Source organism: Fusarium proliferatum (assembly GCF_900067095.1).
Source record: "Fusarium proliferatum ET1 genome assembly, contig: FPRO_scaffold013, whole genome shotgun sequence".
Taxonomy (NCBI): Eukaryota; Fungi; Ascomycota; class Sordariomycetes; order Hypocreales; family Nectriaceae; genus Fusarium; species Fusarium proliferatum.
In genome coordinates, this window is record NW_022194802.1 from 259265 (window position 1) to 279877 (window position 20613).

The window sequence follows — 20613 nt, forward strand, 5'->3', positions numbered from 1 at the left end:
ATCTTCTAGCACTATACAAAAGTATCTGGGGAGTTTTCATCTACGTAAACTCTCCTGGATGAGTCTGAGTTAGATAGGAAGGTTTTCTTGTGCAAACACAGGATAAGCACCTCCATGGGAGCATGTTACTGAAGTTGCAACTAGACATAACGCTGAATGACTAGTGATCTATTGTAACATCTTCATTCTCTCGTCTATTACTGTCTGGTCCATGAAAACTTCCAGTTCCGATATTTTACCCTTATGCCTACCGTCTTCGCATCAGAGGGAAAACACAGACCAGATCCTGGAGCTGACCAGATCTGTTGTTAGATTTAGCATGGCATATCGCTGACTTAAGCTGAATGGAATAGTGGCGCACCAAAGTAATTATGGACATGAGATATTAGATCAAGGCGAGCGAAGCGTGCCGCTACCATTTCCTCGATATTGCTTGCTCCACGAATAGTTGGATAGGTGGAAAAACGCAGCGTTGCCTCCGGACCATAGACTGTCCTTGTTTGTGTAGGATCCAACCCATCTTGACTTAAGGCGAACTATAGCTACTTTGGTTAAAATGAAGATACTTGGTGATAGTGGCAAGAAGTGGTTCAGTACCCCTTTAAGCCATATATCACATTCGTCGTATGAGGTAGGCAAGAACAGTTGGCTGTTGCCATTTGTGGAATTTTCGCCATCCAGGACCGTTGTCATGTCGTTTCCACTGATGAAACCAGCGTTGTAGTGGGTGCCGATTACCTTGACCTCTGGTGTGCGAGCAAAGCTGTTGTCTTTTAAAGGTTGCGGTCGCTAAGCTTGGTTTTGCCTCGGGAGAAGAGTGAAAGTTGTCTTTTACGATCACAGCTCGGTTTTTCGAGATACCCTAGGTACCAGCAGACTGTCCAGGAAACGGAGGCTACCTAAAGTGGTGTTACATGGACAGTCCTCATTTTAGTGACGCTAGCGGAGAGAAGTGGATCAAGCTGGGGCGGGGACTTGGGACTAGTCTTATTAGCGATAGAGATAACGTATTCGTATCCGAGGTTGACAAATCAACTCTGACGTAACGGCATGATGGGAAATGGTACTGTTGTTAATCATGCGTTGTCAACTCCCTCTCTCATTAGGTACTATTCCGTTCATATCGATGGTTACAGCCTTGGAGACCAGCCAAACATCAAAGTATTATCTCCAAACCCAGGTCTAAAGCACATCCATACGCAACAACAAGACCCAAGATCCAAGACCCAAGACCCTGCCGTAGGGGAAACCAGCAAATCATGCCCTCGCTTCTAAAGACATCTTGTAATTCTTGCATAGCAGCCAAACGCCGATGCAGTAGAGCTATCCCAAAGTGCGAGCGGTGCTCGCAACGGTCGCTGGACTGTCAATACGCATTTCCGCCTTCTTGCCAGGCAAACTCAGATTGGAACATGGAAGATTCCGTCGGGTTGCCTCTGGCAATGGGTAACTGTACCACGGATCTGTGCCTCCCTGCGCAATCAGGGTCGGTTGGTATTGCAGATGCAGATCACTTGCTGATGCAGCCGCCTGACTTTAGCTTGAGTGAAGTGGTCGGTCTCACCCATTTTGATAATCCACATCTTGATCCAACATACGAAATTCCAACCCCTCTCCAGAAGAGAGTCCTGGAGCTCTGGCCGCGCCTAGACGACATACAATCCTGGAGTTTTTGTGCCCAGATGCTCTTATCCTTCACCAAACAGTTCGTTCAAAGTGGCAAAAATCCTTTCATTGGCCAAACAGCCTCAATGCCATACAGTTTGGCAACCGCCTTCAGCATCTGTGCAACCTACATGGCTCACACAAATGCAACAAATGACATCTTCCAACGGTTAATAGTTACTGAAGTCCGGAAGCTGGCGATAGAAATTCCACACAGCTCGTTTGAGCGACAGTTAGCCACGCTACAGGCGCTGTTGCTCTATTTTACCTTGATGTTATTCGGTGGGGACGCGCATTTGCGGACTTTCGCTGAGAACCAAGAGGATGTGTTGGAACGAGCGACTGTCGTGCTACAGTGGCAATGTCTCGGTCTTGGTGGGAGTCTGGCGGATAGCGTGGCCGATGTTTCTCATGAGACTGCCCGTCGGGCGGTCGTGGTATCATACCTGTTGCGTGGGATTTATCGCGTGCTGCAGTATAAGAGCTGTCATATCATACCGGACCTCTTGAGTCTACCCGTCTCGCTGCACCTGCCGCTGACCCTTGGGCCTTGCGCGAGTGGCCTGCAACTACATGGCCAAGTTGATACTGGATATATTGTAACTTACAATGAATTTGTCCAAGAGTGGGAGTTAGGAAGACTGAGGCGAACCGATGACTTTGCGCGACTGCTACTTGTTGCATGTAAAGGCTTAAGTAGAATCAACCCGACCAGCACCGGCATGACTCAATAGGCCCCAATAAATATCGCTACTACATTCTTATCCTGAATTAGCGTCTATCGTGAGCTCGGCACCAAAGACTAACGCGCAACTGCTGTTGAATGGATCCCGAGATAAGTGGTTACGGTCTCAAGTTTGCACTATCGTGGCTATCACTATAATGACGCTGAGGTTTACATATGGGAACCTCTTACCGATACAACAGTGTCGACTAGCACCGAACGGTAAGTATTGTCTCCTAGCCCCTTTGAGTGTCGACGGCTTTTTTTCATTCCTACAGCAAACAACCGCGATTGTTTCGAAGTCCACGTAAAGCCAATTAAGGCTGTTTAATATTGTAAATCTTTCTAGCCCACGTTGTGGCATTAAGAAGAACGGAACAGCTTACAAATCTATACCACGTCAGCTTCCCAGGTCTCTCGTCAGCCGGAGCTACGGTCCCTCATTAAACTCCATATCTATCCTAAGCGATGTGAGGATCACCTCATTGCGGCACGGTCGAAAGAGACTTGCAAAGTCATCTCCACATCTCTCCGCAGGCCAGTCGTGCCTGGACCCATACATCTCCGCTCCGTAGCCCCAAGGTCCACAAGTAGCCGCATGAATAGAGTGCCTCAGATCCAATTCCCATAGGTAAACCTGACCCCGCCGGAATCCTCCTAGCTTTATCATCATCGTAATACACCCTTTTTCATTCATCGGCACACCACCTGTAACAGCCTGACCACCAGTGCAATAAGCTAGATTCGGTCCTTTCACAACTGTAAAGTGCCGGAATTTCTGGAACATGACATCCTCTACACAAATCACACGAGACAAAAGAAGTCTCCGTAGTTCTTACAGCTCACTGTGTACCAGACCATTGGATATCTTCGATCGCAGCTGGACTACGTATCCCTGACAAGCAAAAGCCCTACAAAGCTACAGCTATGTCCAAGTATAAACGGTTTCAACAACAGGCTATTTCCCATAATAATAACGCTGGTTGCGATTATACACACATGTCCAATCATGAATGCGTATGGTGACGTCTCAATCTAGCATCCCTTAAGGACTGATAAGGCATATTACGAGCAGAGAATTGTGGCATGTTCAATTGAAATGTCTCTATCAAAGGTGCCTATTCCCCAGGGACTATAATGTATCAAAACAAGTATTGCTGGTAATGTATTTTGCCAATCGTAACTTTCTCTCCGCTGCTCTGCCATCTTGAGGCTTGCATATGGGGCGGATCGATCTGCAGCCCACAAATACTGAAGCAAATAGGCTCAAAATACTCTAAACGTGCCCTTTCGGTCCTTGCGGGATGTCAAGGATAGCAACAAGACTGCCTAGTAAAACCATGACACCAGAGTTAAGATTGCCTTGATAACTCTAGCACAAAGGCAGTAACATCGCCATGTTTAGTCAATTGGTGTAAGGCCTTCATTACGGATTCCTTTTCGCTTTTGGATTTTAAAGTCTGTGCGCGATTAGTTATGTTGTAAGACCGCTGTGTAAGAACCGATTGAAACCAACATACCTCAAGACTACTCCAACCAATCATCCCCATAAACGCTCCATCACTCTCCTGGATGCCCCAAGCGTGAAAGGATTTAGCATCCAGCCCGATCTCTCGAGTCAAGTCCCTCCAAGAATTCTCCACACTTTTATCCTCACTTCCTAAGTTTTCCACTTTGATATACTGGGTGTAGTTGCTGGTAGTCGTGCTGCCAGAGTCTGGAAGGTTGGAGTAGAACAAATCTGGAGAGACTGGACTAAGCATGAACGGTTTCATTACCGACCGAAAAGCTTCGAATCCTTCTGAGACCCAGAAAGAATTGAATGACGATATTTTGTCCCATTCTAAGCTATATTAGCCCGTGTTTTGTTGAATGGACGAAATGTGCGGCATATCACTCAGAAAAATACACAACATACCTAAAACCAGAACAAGACCACTATGGTCGAGCTTTGCGGCCTGGGAAACGTTTTGTGCTTCGATGACCTTTCCTCTATAGTAGCTTGATAAGCCCGGAACACCCGAGAATGTTGTCTTTGCGGCAGTTGGGAGAGTCGTCGCCAATTGTTTGAGCAGGGCCTGATCAGGCTTCAGCTTCGGAAAAATAACCTCTGTAATCGTCATAGCTGAAGAGGGTAATAATGTCTGAACTTCTGTACTTCTATAAGAAAAATGGTGCGGTCTCGTCTGGTCCGGTGTTTGGGTTTTCGATTTTGGGGGAACCGGCGCCAGTTATATACCGCTCCAACATACACTTCAGAGCTGACATGAATGGATTTTCAAAATACTCGCGTTACTCATGCAACTCAGGACGTACTCACACCACCAAAATACACTATTATACGAAAGCTTTGGCGACTGATTCACTGCATGTGAGTATTGGTTTGGAGGTCTATTCGCACGTGCTATGAAAACATATACAAGCCGTCAAAGTTGTGGGTCTGATCGGTATATACGGCCCCATTTCTCTCCGCGAGGATCCACTTGTCTCCGATAACCATGCCGAAATGATGCATGATCTTACGGCCTCAGTTGACATAATTCCCAGGTCATGATGTCGATGACCTCTACAATTTGGCTATGATTTGTAATTCGGTAAATCCAAGCTACACTGAGACTTGAGTGAACCTCGGAAAAAGGAGCGACTGAGGCAAGACTAATCTCGACCTGCGTGCGGACATATGTGGATCCATATCCATTGTTTCTTCCTTATAGTACCGCAGACTCTCGTAAATGAATCACAGTTGTCTAATCGATTTGTAATTCATGGTTTGTAATATACCGCTTGATGGATTTAATAAGCTCAATCGACGAGGCTACTATGGAAAGTGCGCAAAGTATATAGATCATCCTTCAGTCAGTCGCATGGTGAATTATGCTATAAAGTCAATAGACTATCCGAATCAACTAGACTTCCGTTCATACCTAAAAGCAACACCATTCCTAGTTCTTCTTGCACGGAAACGAACAACATCATGGTTAGAAAAGTCACAGTTATCGGTGCCACAGGCATTCAGGGCGGGTCTGTCATTAGAGCTCTGGTGAAAGACAATGCATTTTCCCTTACGGCTGTCACTCGCAACAGTCAAAGTGAAGCAGCCAAGAAACTCGCGTCACAGGGTGTTCGAGTTGTTGAGGCCAATCTCGATGATGTTGCTTCACTCGAGGCAGCTTTTTCAGGAACATCAGTTATTTTCGCCGCGACCAATTTCTTTGAGCCGTTCATGATGTACGACACGGAACAGGCCATCGAGATCGAAACAAGACAAGGATTCAACATTGTCAAAGCTGCAGCTGCGACACCGACACTAGAGCACTTTATCTGGTCGACTCTACCCAACACACACCGGATTAGTGGCGGCAAGTTCGCAGTGCCTCACTATGTAAGCAAGAACAGGATCAATGACTTTATCAAGTCGGATCCAGCGCTGCTACGAAAGACAACATTTCTCTGGGTCGCTGTCTACGCTTCCAATGTGAATTACCCGTTCTATCGTCCCTTTCCTATTGCGACGGCTGGCGAGAAGAAGTTCATCCAGCTCCAACCAACTCCAGCATCGGTGCAATTCCCACTTGTTGGTGACGCAACGCTGAATGTGGGCCTCTTCACGCGAGCAATCATCGACAAACCCGAAAAGACGCTTGGCGGCAAATTTGTTTATGCGATGACCGACATTATGACCGCCGGAGACATGCTTGCCACGTGGGCAGCAGTGCATGGTGTCGAGGCGGAATATGTGCAGGTGGACAAAGAGACGTACTACAGCTTGTGGCCCAAATGGGGCAAAGCAATGGACAGGATGCATGAATACCTCGAGTGGGCTAAGGAGAAGAGTTTCTCGGATGAAGAAGTGATACTGACCAAGGAAGACCTGGAAATCACTGGGTTAAAAGATACGCGGGCTGCTTTTGCCGAGATGGAATAGTTCGGTCTTGGGAGGATATGGCATATTTAGGTTTGATATGTATCGAGGAGGCACATTTCAATTTTATATATACAAAACTCCGCTTTCTGAATTCGCCAATCCACAAGTGCTACTTGCGCTCAGGTCTAAGACAAACTCCGCGAGCACATTGCACAATTGCACAATGGCTTTGGGTCCCAAAGGTCTTCCCACGATCCGTCCTCCGCCAGTCGCACTTCTTTGCAGTCTACGCTCAGATATGACACGGACAGGTTGACCTGTTATCCCTCGAGGGGGAAAATGCCCATGTTGTGGGCGATGTTGAAAGTCTGGAGGGCCAACAGGTCGTCTGGGCCCGGTACCAGATTTCCATTCATATAAGTCGGGCGAAGGCCGTATTTAGGGACGAGGACAGCGCCATGCCACTGCGGATAATGTCAACTGGTGGATACCGGTGTAATGTAAGATCGAAAGCACAATACCTTGAGGACCTCTCTAACATCGTTCCGATCAAGGTAACGGCTGTGACGCTGGCATAGGGTTATTTGCACTGTTGCCTTGCAGTATCTAATCCTGTGTTAGTGGAAGTGATTGTTGCAGAACCCGGGCCTTTTACATCTTCCCTTTCCGTAGGATGCCGGCGATGTTGATCTTTTCACTATCGGCATCGTCTGGCTGGAGGGACTGAACGTCCTTCACCTGTTTACGCAAGGCTGCTCGTTGTGCGGCGCTGAGAAAGGCGCGCTTTTTTTTTTCTTTTTCTTTTTTCTTTTCTCTGTTATTTTCTTTCAATTTTTTTTTACTGCTTTTAGGAATCCTTATAGGTAAAGCAATTAACGCAACCTGCGTGGTTACTACTGTACCCATCTGCACGACAATCAGAGCTGACGGTCGGAGCCATCGTGACAAACAGCACCTATTCGACTGAGGGAAACTCAGCTACACAGTACCTGTGTGGCACCTCACACTGTCGCAATTGCTCAAAACGGTGGCGCTTTCCACCGAACTTAGCGGCCCAGACAGTGCTTTCTCGGTTCATTAAGGAGAATAATAATTAGTTATTATTAAGGTATTAATTAAAAAATATCTCAGTACCTATTAAGATTAAAATAAAGAAAAGTCATGGCCCCACAAGCTCTCAGTATGCGGTCATGTGTCAAATCTTACATAGCGGGGTAATTGATAAAATTTCCCTCATACCACTTCGTTCAGTTTTATTGAAGCTGATCGTCACATTGAACACTACAATACCACAAAATGTCAGCTCCCGAGAACCGAGATACGCAAGCGCCGCCCAAAGACGCGACAGAATTATACAGCCGCCCAACCCATCGTTTGCAAGAGATTAAAGTCGGAGATAACGGCGTCCAGCTCTTGGTATCGACAAAAGACCACCTCTATGACGCTAAAGACGTTGGAGCTGGAGTCAACTCTTATCAAGTTATTGGTTCTTGGGAAGACAGTTCAGTACAAGAGCTTACCAAGATCTTGTACCAACGCCAAGTCATTACAAATCGGCAGTCACCCGCATACGCTGAAGCCTCGCGCTTTGAGAAACATGGCGCAGGAAAGTCTCTGGCAGAGGCTGGTCGGGAGCCATACAATAGGGCCGCGGACAGGCAGCAGAGAAGCGAATAGAACTATCTTGTTGATTGCATATATCCTCCGCTGACGCATCCCTCCTCTTCCGTGCCCTCATCGCGTATATATTGCCGCTGGTTCTGGGATCTCAGCACATCGCTCAGACTGCTCTCTGAAACAGACCCAAAGAATTGAATGGATCCATGACCGGCCCTAGCTCCTTTGATGTTAAATAGGTCCCCTAGTGTAGACACGCATATTTGTTTTCCATCATTCCCAATGCTGATATCTTCAACCACGTGAACCCTTCCGGAGGATGCCCATTCCGATGCCCGGTCACACACGGTCAAGCACTGTTTCGTGCTTTCCAACTCATTTTGAAGTGTCTCGCGGTTCGCACCAGGATCGAGTTTGTGATTCGAATCTGGAACCCAGGGCCTACGTCGGAGATTCTCTTCGGTATTATCACGGTGCGACTCGAGGCGGTCGATGGTGTCTGAGAGGTTGTAGCTGCATGTCTTGAGCGTGGAAATAGTGAGGGAATCAGCAAGTGTCATGTTGCCTGCTGAGACAGATATGACAGCAGTATTTGAGGCAGACCCAGTAGAAACGGGTTGAAAACTCATCCCATTGATTTCTTCGAGGAGATGTTTCAAATACTCAAGGCACCGTTCTGTACTTTCTTTTTCGCTTTCGAATTTCCGGAGATTGGCCTGGCCTTCAGCAGCTTCGGTCGTGGCGCCTTGAGACACAATGTCTTGCAATTTGGAGTCGATGTCTTTCAGATGCTTCTCTAGATCAAGTTTAGTGTCGCAAATCAAGTTTTTGTAATCATTCAGAACTTGAAGGGTGACTTTGGAGGAGCGCCTAGAAGCAAGTTAGCGAAAACCTTTCTCCTGAGACGAGCAACCAACAAGTTCGCATCAGCTAGCGCTATAGTTATCGTCCCTTTATAACCGGCTAAGAGTTCTTTGAAAGAAGTAATATCGCCATTCATGTAGATCAACTTGGCCCAGTCTCTCCAGCTTGTTCTTGCCTCTGCTCGAGTGCGCCTGCTGTTCTGCTCGATAAGGATTTGGAAGTCTAGACATGCCTGTCGACACTGAATGAGGGGAGCTTTGAGCGGCAAGAACGCGGTCTCATCGGAACGGACATGATCTTGCAGCGGAGTGAGAACTGATTCAAGACCTTCGAGCTCGCGGACAAGATCTAATACTGCAGTTTGGTGATTTCGGAAGCTTTGAATAGTTTCATAGAGTATTTTGCTTGATTGCAGTGTGGCGGTGACAACGGCGATTAGTCCGGACGCTACACTGAGCGGATCGCCCATGATGGCTCAATGCTTTGCGCGTGAGGTCTGATTCTCTAAAATCATAAGTACAGATCTTATATAAAGTACTCTTTCTTCAATAATACCAATTTTCACCGTACGACGAACTGAGCTAGGCTGAGGCATAAAGAAGCATCGGGCTATTATATGCGGGGTAAGTAAGAGGCATAAATCCTATAGGCCCCACACTCCCTGGTAGCTATTATGAGCTGATTTATAAAGTAAGATTGTTATTAGCTCTGTTATCTTAGAGAGCGGCCTATATAGTAAGTACTGGTAGAATTAAAATTATCTTGAGACTTAAAAATACTGAAAAGCACTATATTACTTTAATAGTATATAACTATCTAGAATAGTAATAAAATATCTTCGTTCTCTACATCAAGCTAGTATGAAGAAACCGGTTCGGGTCTATTGTATCCCGCAACTGCTCACGTCTGTTGGAAAGCTGCAGTGTCACAAGAAAACCAGCCGATGAATATAATTAGGTCATACTTTGAAGGCTGGAGATATGCCTTATCGTCAATCATGCTGTTAGTCCCGCAATCCCAAGGTGAACAAACCGACTGTGGATAGGCGTAATTACAAGACAAGCATGTTTAAAAGTTTAACTACTTAGCTACCACATCCAGAATTTTCTTGGACTATTTTCCCTTTCTTGACACACACTGCTCTCGCGATAGATAAGTGATAATATTTATCTGTTCCCATAGAAGGACTAAATCTTGCCAGTACCAATTCCATCTACTCACAAACAGGGGCGCTGCATCAAAACACAACCCAGGCAACAAGAATGCTCTCTAATATCATGCATACTACTCAACATATGCATCATAAATAATGCCAAATCATCAAAGCCCCCCACCAACTCGCACCAAGACCAGTCGTACTATATCTGACTCAGTCATCTTCAGATGAACTCTATTTTGCTGTTTGTTGGTCCTGGATAGAGAATTTTGAATGGCATAGATCTATGTGTTACATGTGTTATTTGCAGTTGGGACTTGTGACTGATACCACAAATCAGCACAGAAAACACGGTTGAGTACATATAAATGGAGGTGATGGAAGTATGTGATTTCATCCAATTCTTCATTTATACGCCAGTCATCATCACCAACTATCTCCCTATTACTGATAGTCACACCCAGCATCTCTGGAAAGTTGTCTAGTCTGTCATTACTCAGCCCCTGGACTTGATAACCTATGCGGCATTAATTGCGATCTCATTGTCTCCCACAGAGATTCGTGACCCTCCATTTTCGCAACAGCACCAACTATGATATCATCCGCGCTCTCAGCAACTCGTGCTCCCGCATCAACCAGTAGTTTCAATATCTCTAGTACCGCGTGATCTGAACCTTCAGACTGTATTGCGTCGAGCTTGGGATAGTATATTGAGTGGCACAGTGCCTTGAGACAGAATGAGAGGCATGTCTCTGTATGATCGTCCCTGACCACGGCATAATTTGGGTCAGCGCCATAGCTTAGCAAGATACGAACTGTTTCAACTGCTTCGCTCTTGAGTTTGGCGCCATTGCAGGCCTCGAGACAAACATGCAGGGGGGTACCCGTAACAGTTGAGCCAAACTCGTCCACAGAAGCGTGATGGACATCTGCTCCAGCCTGTAGGAGGACGGCTACCGTTGTCGGAGCTTGCTGCTTGGCCGCTGCATGCAGTGCCGAACTACCAAAGTCATCTATATAATGAGGATACGCATCATGTTCCAGCAACCTTTGTACCAAGCTTGTGTTTCCTCGACTGGCGGCTTCGTAGATGAGGGTACGACCCGACCGCGTCTCACAGTTGATAGCACCGGTCTGGCGGAGGACCTGAAGGTAGCGAGTTTCTTCATTGTCTATGGGACTATCGGCGGCGATGAGAAAGCCTCCCTGGCAGAAATAGTGTATTGGATCAGGGTGAGTGTTGGCGTAGGTTCGAAGACAGCCCATTATGTCCCAACTACCTACTTCGTCGGAACAGAGAAGTGCAAGCTGGAAGCAATCTAATCCGTCTTTCCCTGCCTCGTACGGACTGGCTCCTAGTTTGAGCAGGGTGTCAATAACAGTGATGCTAGCAGCTCTCTGTACGCAAAGCTGCAGGGGCGTGTTCCCTTTCCAATCAACTGTATTGATATTAACTCCGGCATCGAGAAGCAATTGAAGTGTCCGCGTCCAATCATCAAAGGGAAGTGGTTGTAGCTCATAATATACCATCGTTCGATCACGGCTTCCAGGGGTTGAGACCGAGGGAAGTCTCTCCGACACCCTACATAGTTCGTGTAAACTGTTATGATATGGATCTATACTCCGACAATCAGCATTGGGTAACTCAAGCCGGGATTAGTCATGCTTACCCAGCAAGGAACTCATATTCGCAGGCTGCTTGATGTGTTTCAACAACTCGGCTACAAGATCCCAATTGTGACTTTTCAAAGCCAATGATAAAGGCGTTTGCCTAGAAGCCGTTGCTCCATCTTCCCAATCACACATAGAATCCAGGAAGCTAGGACTTGAGAGCTGAAAGACGAGCTTCATGCAATCCGTTCGCTTTTCCCTCACAGCTTGGACTTGATCAGGTGTGACATCCTTCCGAAAGTCAAAGTACTTCCATTGAGCCATCCAGTGCAACGGTAATTGGCCTCTTTTGTTTGGAGATTCTATGTTTAGTCCGGCAGTGCATAACATTTGCACGATTGTTGCATTGCAGGTCCGCAAGGCGTAATGCATAAGCGAGTTGCCTTCAGTGTCTTGAATGGATACCGAAGCTCCTCTGGAAACCAGTAGCTTATATATCTTGTTTGCTCTCTCTTCATAAGAAGCGGTCATGAGATCCATAATTGGTGTTCGCCCATTTCCGGCTCGAGCATTGATATCAATCTTGTCGATGCCCAGGAGCAGTTTAACTGCTTCTTCACGTTGGTTTTGACAAGCTCTGTGTAGAGGTGTTTGCTTATGACTTCTCTCCGCATTGTTGACATCTGCCCCTAGGCCGATCAAGGCAGCCATTCCCTCGACCCATCCAGTTGCTGCCGCTTCGTGAAGAAGAGCAAGGCTGTCTATCCCAGACGCTTTCACGAGCTTGAGATCAAACGCCAGTTTGATGATGGGTAAGTCCTGAGACCGCGTGGCGTGAATCAGGAGTTTATCCACAAACTCAAGAAATCCAACATCTGGCTTTCCCCACTGGTAGTCGCGGTCCGGCCTCGCTCTTCTTCCGTGATCAGCTTTAAGGCTCTGTCCAAAGGGTCCATAAAGGAACGGATCAAATGTATAATAGCCTTCATTCCTTTCTGGAGGTTTGTCTTCTTTCTCACGAAAACTCTGCTTTAGAGCGCTGAAGATGGAGGAAAACATTTCTATATCTGTCCCGTCCGAGTAAAACTTGAAAGGACTCTCGTTTGCCCTGGTTGTCATGGCGCGAGCTCTCTCCACTGTCAACTCGTCGAGTGACGGCAGTGAAAGTACTGGTGACCTCTCATACCGTGTAAAACGTGTCTTGAGATTTAAAAGCCGCTTGACAATTTCGGACTGGCCCGCAGATACTGCCCAGTGAAGGGGAGTGAGCCCTTTATTATCGCATCGAAATGGAGCTTTGTCATAGCACCAGAGCATTTCAATAATATCCGCTTGGCCCTTGAAGGCTGCCCAGAATGTTGGCGTCCATCCTGCAAGATCCGGAAGGTCGGGACTGGCTCCTGATCTGAGAAGAATCTCAACTATACTCTTATGGCCCATGGATACGGCCCAGTGTAAAGGCGTCCATCCGTGAGAATCACTCTTGTTTAGATTCTGTTTCTGAGTGCTAGGAGTTCCCTGCTGTGTATAACTCAAGCTGCGATCAATGTAAGTCTCAAAACCCCAGAATGCGGCCACATGCAGAGCCAGCACATTTCTGGGACTAGATTCAAACACAGACTCGGAGACAGAAGTATCGAGGTGGGCTTTGAAATTCAAGAGTTGCCACGAGCTTTCCCGAAGGACATCATTCTCTAGAAACCCCGAAAGCTGGTCAAAGCATTCATCTTCGACTTCCTGAGCGTGGTAGCCATAGAAGTTCGCTGCATAATTGAGGAAAGGCTGCTTTTGGCAACGCTGAGTGACGTCCTCGTGAGATAGACTACGGCCATGGCGCATCTCATTTGTTGACATGTACGAGATACAACTGAGAACAATCGTCAGATGGGGCCGCTTATCCATCCCTTCAGGTCGGCTCTGTAGGAAGTTTCGCGCAGTCGAGTGTACAAACTGGACGATTTTCTCCGGTCCTGAAACCACAAGTAGTCCAAGGCATGATGAGATGATAGCTTTATCGGGCTGAAGATCCTCGGGGTTGACTTCAGCCATGCCTTCTTCTGCAGTGAGGGCATGCTGCAGTTCGACCATCCGTAAAGGCTCCTTGACGTAAGAAATGAAATTCAATACTTTTAAGGCGAGGTTCCTCAGGCTAGGGGTTTGCTTGATTATACGGTCAAACGTGCTTAAATACGCCTCTTCATAATTAGCGGGTAACGAGATCAGAGCTTTTCGTATTTCCTTGATGGTGAGCAAGCTGGTGATGTGATCCATGATGAGCCGAGCAAGTAGGAACCTAGCAAACCCATCAGTCTATCAGTATCCCAGAAGGGTCCTGATTGAACTTACGACCCTGCCGCCCTTTTCACAATTGCAGATACAAGATCAGACTTCAATTCTGTTCCAATTGACTCAACGTCAACTTCCCCATGTTCCAACCGGTAGTTGACGTAGAAATCCAAGTCATGTCTGGTGGCAGAAATTTCCACCCTTGGCCTCTTCTCGAAATGCTTCCTAATCTTTGGCAGATCCCGAGCTGTTGCAAAGATTCGCACTCCCAGATCCTGCAATGTCGACAGGATGTTGAAAAGCTTGGGAAGAAAGGGGCATTCGTCGAGTGCATCAAGAATGATACACGTCGTCATTGACTTGGCAATCGCCCCAAGGACATTCGTCAGATCGGTCATCATTAGATTTTGGGAACCTTTTTCGTACAAGGCCGATGCTTCTTGGGGGATGACAGGGCAGCCACGGAGCGCTTGGGCGATCAGACTTCGTAGCAAATTGCTTACAGTTTCCTTGGGCCTGCTGCTGCTGAAAAAATGTGAGGCAATGGTTGCACCGGGGAGGTTTTCAGACTTGACATGTCGAAGAACGAGGGCGCTGTTATGAATGGAATTAGTATCCTCGAGTTGCCTACTCATATGTTACCGTAGGCTGGAATTCTTACGCCAATACTGTCTTCCCAGCACCAGCTATAATTTCTTCAGTAGCCATACTTCAAGAGGAGGAGAGGAACTAACGTTGTCCATATCCCCAAACGACGGGTGTTGAGCCACTCCGCCAAGATTGATAGAAAGAGCCTGATAGAAACGTCTGCCATGTAGAGGGACAGTAATCGTCCAGGTGAGAGGTTGAAGCCTCAATTGCGACATCGGACTTATACCAGGCAATTATTTCTTTTGCTTCGGTACCTATATGTACACGTTATCGCTGCTTCTCCACTGGATACATAGAAGCATTTGTAAGAATGACTTACTCTGCCTAATGTCTCGTAGCTCTTTGTTCGTCGCGATTGCCACTGTTCTTGACAAGTAATCAGCCAATATCCACTTCCCAGCCGGGCAACATACAAATTATCAGCTTGCAAGGCAGATGAGAAAATGCCATTGTAGCGATGCAGCATGTTTACTTTGTCCAGCAACTCGGATTCCGATAACGGCCAAGCCAAAGCAGCCACCTTGGCCTTGATTCTGCCATACGACAGCTTTTTCTCTAGTTTTGCCCTCAGGTGTTCTATTTCCCGTTGACAGTCGTGTAAAGCCTTACTGAGAGCCTGAATATTCTGGCTGTTGAACCTCTTAGCCTGAATGAGGTCTTCGAGCTGTAGCAGAACAGAGGTGAGCGTTGTAAGCTCCGCAATGTACGAGGTTAACGATTTAGGCGAACCCCGAACGCTGGCGATGTAGGTGTAGCTGAGCTTGGTGACTTCTATCGCTAGACTCAGGAGGCCCGCGGCGCCGGACGCGATGCCAAGTGCTTCGGCCATTTCAATTCTGCTGCTATACTGAGGATCAAGTTGAGGTTTTGGCTGCCTGTTGGTGATTATCAGTCGCGCGGGGTTTCTTTCAGCTGGAGAGGTTGTCTCACTGGCGCGGGTCTAAGGTTGTAGTTGGCGTAATTGAAGCTCTCTTACTGGCCACAGACTTACAAACGTAATCAGCCCTGATAAAAATAGCTAGCAACATCGAGTCTTGTGATAGCGAATGGGACATGTCCCAAGGATATCATTTACAATGCCCCATTTCGTTGGTTATTCAAGTAATTGTACCTGTCGTCCATATAACGACCATTATTATATATAGAATAAATTCGCACTTTCTGCTTCTGGCTAATTATTATCTGAAATCTTCATCCTCTTCTTTTAAAATAGGATCGTGAGGATCAGAGCCCCCATATGATGGAACCCTTTGTGTTTCTGCTAGCTGACACTGTCGAGATGACGACTTTTGTAAGAATTATGTCTGAAATAAATGTCAAAATATTCGGGAAAGCAGCTATGCAACTATTCCCTTATCCTGTTATCCTTGGCCAATCCCTACAAAGACCGAAAAGTCTCCGACAAACCTTTCCGTACTCTCCCACGAAATTAAAATGCTTCCACAATCCTGTGCCATGATGGCATAATCTCGCCGCGGGGTCTGTCATCGGCCTTCTGCCCATAACATCATTACGGCTTCCGTGACTCGGACTTGGCAACGTTAGCAGTGCGAAAAGGAAGATAATGATAAAGGGGAAATGAACTTACTGAAAGCCGGTGATAGGAAGAATGAGTATGTCTTCAACCAACTTAGATTTACCCCCATCCTTGACACCTGTCAAGCTGGTCCACCGAAAGCCCACCTGGCCCTCTAGCCAAGATTTGGTTGCGAGAGTAACAGCCGCAGGGCCAGTCCTCTTGAGTGGATCACTATTCTGAACCGCTGTTTCGTTGTCTATGGTATAATTCCGTAGATTTTCCATATATCGTTCGAATACTGGGTGTTCAGGGGCGGCTGCGAATGCCCATTGCGATAGTTGTTGGGGATATGTATAGCTTTGGCGCCAGTATGCATCGGACTCTGGGTCATTATCGGCTTCTAAACCCCAAAGAAGGTTCACTACTGGAGTTTCATAGTCTGGTGTTACCGAAGTGATATAAAAGCCATAAGCCTTTCCTGTTTTCGGGTCTGTCCAGGAAGCCATATCAGATCCGCTTATCCAGGCAGCTGGATGCCGTATGAGCTCAGTATCGAGATCCCCATACTACATTGGTTAGCATGAACTTTAAAGCAAGTGTCTTCGGACTACACTTACTATTCCGCCAAAATGCTTGCATACTAAAATGCGAAACACATCGCTCCGTTCAACTGGTGTCAGGAGGGAGTCATAACGCTCAAGGAAGTCATTCTCGAATTCTTCCACTAACGCACGCATTCCTGTATCATCCCAAAATAAGTATGCCATCGACGGTCCGCGGTCAGCATAAATGGAGTTCTCCAGCCACAATTCAACCCAAGGTAGTATTCTGGGATTCCAATTATCGGCCGCTGTTGTTTTCCAAGTTTGATGCACAATTAGTGGGATATTAGAGAAAAGTATTCTTCTCTCTCTATTAGATAGAGCGCTCTGTGAGACTATACGAGCAGCGTCGAGAATATTTTGCGGTTGTTCAGTATCAGCCCAATATGGAGGAATATACCATGCTTAGTTTCAGTGTTAGCGTTGCGAGCATTCCTTGGGGTGTGCCATGTTGGAATGTCCGACTTACCACCTCCAGTGCCATTGAACGAATGGATATGCCTATAAACTAGTGGGTATTCCCTCGCGATATCCCTTTCCTGGGAGCAGACTATCGACGACCTTGTTATGAAGGTCCACGTTGCTGTGACAAAGAATGATAGAAAGGCCAAAAGCCGTATACGACGGGATGGGCGGAGGAATACAACAGGTAGAACATATTGGTGCGCCATGTTGAAACGAAGACAACAGAAGAAATGCGAATTGATCAAAGAGGAAAGAAAAAGATATAAACCGCGACAAGAAAAGATTCTAGTCACTCAGTCTTTCGATACAGAAGACAGCAAGAGATAGTTAGGGCAGGTAGCTAATAACAACGCTGTTGACAAGTGCCTCGAGATATGTAACAGCCCTCAAATGCTTAATCCCATTACTATCCCTGAGGAACAACACAGACTTTCTAATGCCTCTTTGACTGGCTATAGTACGCTAGCTTCGACAGAGAAGAGTAGTACCATTAGGGATAGAGATATGACTTCTACAGGGGGGCACTTGATCGACTCCGCCCCGTTGGATTACGACAACTTCAGGCTTGAGTGATATATGCGCTTTCTTAGCGATGTATTGTGATGTGTGGAGGGACTTTTATCAGTGCTAGCCGATGGTTGTGCCATAGGGTGCCGAAAAATGACGGACGCAGGAATATACCTTCACCATAAAAAAATCAGATCTTCACGTCAGGCATTTTTCTAACACCCCCCTAATTGTGGTGCTAGGATTAGCTGAGTCCCCAGCCACTGTTGAATCTATCAAGCTAGCTTATATACCACAGCGAAAAAAGATAAGATCACACTATCGAAGGCTTGGTGGGATGAGTTTTATATTCGCTCCCCCCGTCCGAAAATTGGCTGGTAGCGCAGTCTACGTAACCGCCCGCCTCTATTATGTAGCAAAGTTACGCCAATGCATCTAGAACCCGTCTTGGCGTAAAGTCTTGGCATAACCTGTGTGAATGGAGTTATTCTTAGTTATCTGTACTGACCTATGGACATTATGAGGCAACCTCCGTTAAGCAATAGGAAGATTCGTTGGAACTTTGCTCCAGTTTTCCTACCATGCAACTAGCCACCCATCTAATTGCTGGCCATAAGGTTAAACTTTAGGCTACACACATACATAACAAGCATATGGTTCTTAATCTTTTGAGGTCTTGCTGTTCCAGCCGTCTCTCTTTCGCCCTTCGACTTCGAGCTTAATTTGTGCGGTAGCGAAATCGTAAATGTATCTTATGACAAACACGCCAACCATTGTCAAGCCACAGAAACTCGAAAGGGCCAAATTTGCTGACTCATTTTTCGGTGAGGAAGCCTGTCTGAGGTTTACTTACGGTGTGTTAAGCCTGGTAGTGCTCAGGCAACGCGCGTCCTCTCGGCGGCTAGACCAACGGCGACGCGGGGGTCATGAGGTACAGTTTCAGTCTAAAAAGCGCCATGGCCTCTGGTGATGCTTGATTAGAACAAAGGAACAGCCACAAATTCTAAGCGCAATTTTGGTGATGAAAAATGAGGACGCGTCATCATAGGAAGGGCTCTTGTCACTTGTGAAACGCCGACCTGATGGCTCGCTGAAATGAATTGATCCCAGTCTTTTCTCCGTCAGAACAATGGAAAGCCCAGCATTCAAGTCACTTGAAACCAAAGTGCCTCTTGAAAAGTTCAATAAATGGGAGGGCAACAGGTATTACTGGGAATTTTCATTACTGTTCTAGTCAGTTGCTCCAAGATCCTCTAGACTCACACTGCATATGCTAAAGACAACGCAACATGAAGGCTTCCGTTTATTTCCACCTTAAACGCCCAGCCGGCCTTGACCATTACAGATCACTTCCCTCACAGAGAAACGACGATTTGTGCCAAGTCGAACACGGTCTGACACGATGCAAACAACACACATCAAGGTCACGACAAAAGCGCGTCAGAATTTGGCCTACCGCCATCTTTTGTACGATAATAATCTTGTATGTTGTATCGAGTCATGATCATCATAGCCAAAACATACCTACAGCTGCTAACAGTTGAGATAGAGGGCCCTTCTTCTTAATGTTTCCTGTCGTTTTGTCAAACACCCTTTATTCGTATGAGATGACACAGTTTACGTTTTGCGACCGACTTTTCAGACGTGGAAATTCAACATACAATGCTGCAATATGGAGCGCGCAAATGTCGCAACTTGCCTCCCCAGTAATGTGTCACTCTCATAATGATTACTGGAGACCTCATCCTCTCTTTTCAGCGCTTGCTGTAGGTTGTGCAAGTGTTGAGGCAGATGTATGGCTCAGTCCAGATGGACAAGACCTTCTCGTCGGTCATGACAGACGCTCACTCTCCTCGAGTCGCACACTACGATCACTTTATATCGACCCGCTATTACAGATCTTGAACACAATAAATCGGCCATGGTCACACGAAGCCTTCGATTCCACTGCCCAGGCCTCTGGTGTCTTTGTCACGGAGCCGGATACAACGTTGATACTGTTCATCGACGTGAAAGACGACCCAGTAAAGACATGGCCTTTGGTTCTTCAGCAACTAGGACCTTTGCGCGATTTGAGATACCTATCTCGCCACGACAAAACTATGGCTACAAATCAGACATTCTGGCCTGGACCCATAACTATAGTAGGCACAGGAAACATTATTAAACGGCGCGACATAAACATTGGCACGGACCTTGAAGAATGGCAGCAGCGCCACGATGCTTTTCTCGATGCCCCCTTGGATCTGCTCACTGAAACAGGCTTCATCCAAAGCAACGGGTTCTACGGTCCCTACGAATTGGAAAATGAATTTTATACCGCCTCTGCCCCTCTCAGCAAGGCGATTGGTAGTGTTCGGGCGGGGTTCAGCACCCAGCAAATGGAAAGTCTGCGGAACCAGCTTCGAATCGCAAAGCACCGAAACTTGAAGTCGAGGCTATGGGGGTTGCCCGATTGGCCGAGAGGGCATAGGGACTACGTATGGAAAGTACTTGTGCAAGAGGGGATTGGTCTACTGAATTCAAATGACATTGCCAGTGCAGCGAGTATGTATCGACAGCTGAGGTACTTGAGGGAAGCTGTATGATTGGGTGCAACTCTGTCTTCCATACCCACTTCTGTGCAGCATGAGGATATCGCCATACCGGGTGGCTGATAATCTAATAAACCTCTGCAACACATAGAAAATGACGAAAGCAGTCGCTATTAACGAACAAGTTCTTCAACCTAACGTCTATCTTCCTCGAAACGAGACTCTGAGTACCATGCATCTTTTAGAAGGCCCAATTATCGTATTCATTACCAAGGGAGTAAGGGTGTTAAGGTTAGCTGGTGATACTTGACGCGTGGCAGATCATTTAGGGCCATACTGCAAAGCCACCGACACATTTAGCCCATCATACTTACGCAGCAGCCAATCCAATGCAAGATATATTTTAGCTGCCTTCAACTCGTCTGGCGGTTAGACCCGTGGGACGCGTCATGGTCTATTTGCCAGTCTTGATGCGTCATAATCTGATCTCGTCACTTAGTTGATGCTAAGCTTTTTTGCCAAGACGGGTTCTACTCAAACTGTGTGA

General features: G+C 46.7%; 8 protein-coding genes across 8 annotated transcripts; 4 read left to right on the forward strand and 4 right to left on the reverse strand.

Moving 5' to 3' along the window:
- Positions 1-1259: 1259 nt before the first annotated feature.
- FPRO_12711 (uncharacterized protein) lies at positions 1260-2399 on the forward strand (the record flags this gene model as incomplete). The annotated part of the gene is made up of 1 exon (XM_031223257.1): positions 1260-2399. One exon carries the CDS (start codon positions 1260-1262, stop codon positions 2397-2399), a length of 1140 nt encoding a protein of 379 aa, XP_031088634.1.
- Positions 2400-3741: 1342 nt separating this feature from the next.
- Positions 3742-4512, reverse strand: FPRO_12712 (uncharacterized protein; the record flags this gene model as incomplete). The annotated part of the gene is made up of 3 exons (XM_031223258.1): positions 3742-3849; positions 3910-4232; positions 4308-4512. The coding sequence occupies 3 exons, from the start codon at positions 4510-4512 to the stop codon at positions 3742-3744; spliced, it is 636 nt and encodes a 211-aa protein (XP_031088635.1).
- Positions 4513-5363: 851 nt separating this feature from the next.
- Positions 5364-6314, forward strand: FPRO_12713 (uncharacterized protein; the record flags this gene model as incomplete). Its single annotated transcript, XM_031223260.1, has 1 exon — positions 5364-6314. The coding sequence occupies one exon, from the start codon at positions 5364-5366 to the stop codon at positions 6312-6314; it is 951 nt and encodes a 316-aa protein (XP_031088636.1).
- Positions 6315-7550: 1236 nt separating this feature from the next.
- Positions 7551-7931, forward strand: FPRO_12714 (uncharacterized protein; the record flags this gene model as incomplete). The annotated part of the gene is made up of 1 exon (XM_031223261.1): positions 7551-7931. The coding sequence occupies one exon, from the start codon at positions 7551-7553 to the stop codon at positions 7929-7931; it is 381 nt and encodes a 126-aa protein (XP_031088637.1).
- Positions 7932-8115: 184 nt separating this feature from the next.
- Positions 8116-9204, reverse strand: FPRO_12715 (uncharacterized protein; the record flags this gene model as incomplete). Its single annotated transcript, XM_031223262.1, has 3 exons — positions 8116-8163; positions 8219-8741; positions 8789-9204. 3 exons carry the CDS (start codon positions 9202-9204, stop codon positions 8116-8118), a joined length of 987 nt encoding a protein of 328 aa, XP_031088638.1.
- A 1179-nt stretch (positions 9205-10383) lies between these two features.
- Positions 10384-15494, reverse strand: FPRO_12716 (uncharacterized protein; the record flags this gene model as incomplete). The annotated part of the gene is made up of 10 exons (XM_031223263.1): positions 10384-11507; positions 11562-11977; positions 12056-12923; positions 13326-13795; positions 13849-14415; positions 14450-14474; positions 14523-14693; positions 14759-14805; positions 14853-15314; positions 15370-15494. The coding sequence occupies 10 exons, from the start codon at positions 15492-15494 to the stop codon at positions 10384-10386; spliced, it is 4275 nt and encodes a 1424-aa protein (XP_031088639.1).
- Positions 15495-15617: 123 nt separating this feature from the next.
- Positions 15618-17231, reverse strand: FPRO_12717 (uncharacterized protein; the record flags this gene model as incomplete). The annotated part of the gene is made up of 5 exons (XM_031223264.1): positions 15618-15710; positions 15847-15970; positions 16028-16524; positions 16576-16964; positions 17030-17231. The coding sequence occupies 5 exons, from the start codon at positions 17229-17231 to the stop codon at positions 15618-15620; spliced, it is 1305 nt and encodes a 434-aa protein (XP_031088640.1).
- A 1866-nt stretch (positions 17232-19097) lies between these two features.
- FPRO_12718 (uncharacterized protein) lies at positions 19098-20120 on the forward strand (the record flags this gene model as incomplete). The annotated part of the gene is made up of 1 exon (XM_031223265.1): positions 19098-20120. One exon carries the CDS (start codon positions 19098-19100, stop codon positions 20118-20120), a length of 1023 nt encoding a protein of 340 aa, XP_031088641.1.
- Positions 20121-20613: the final 493 nt, after the last annotated feature.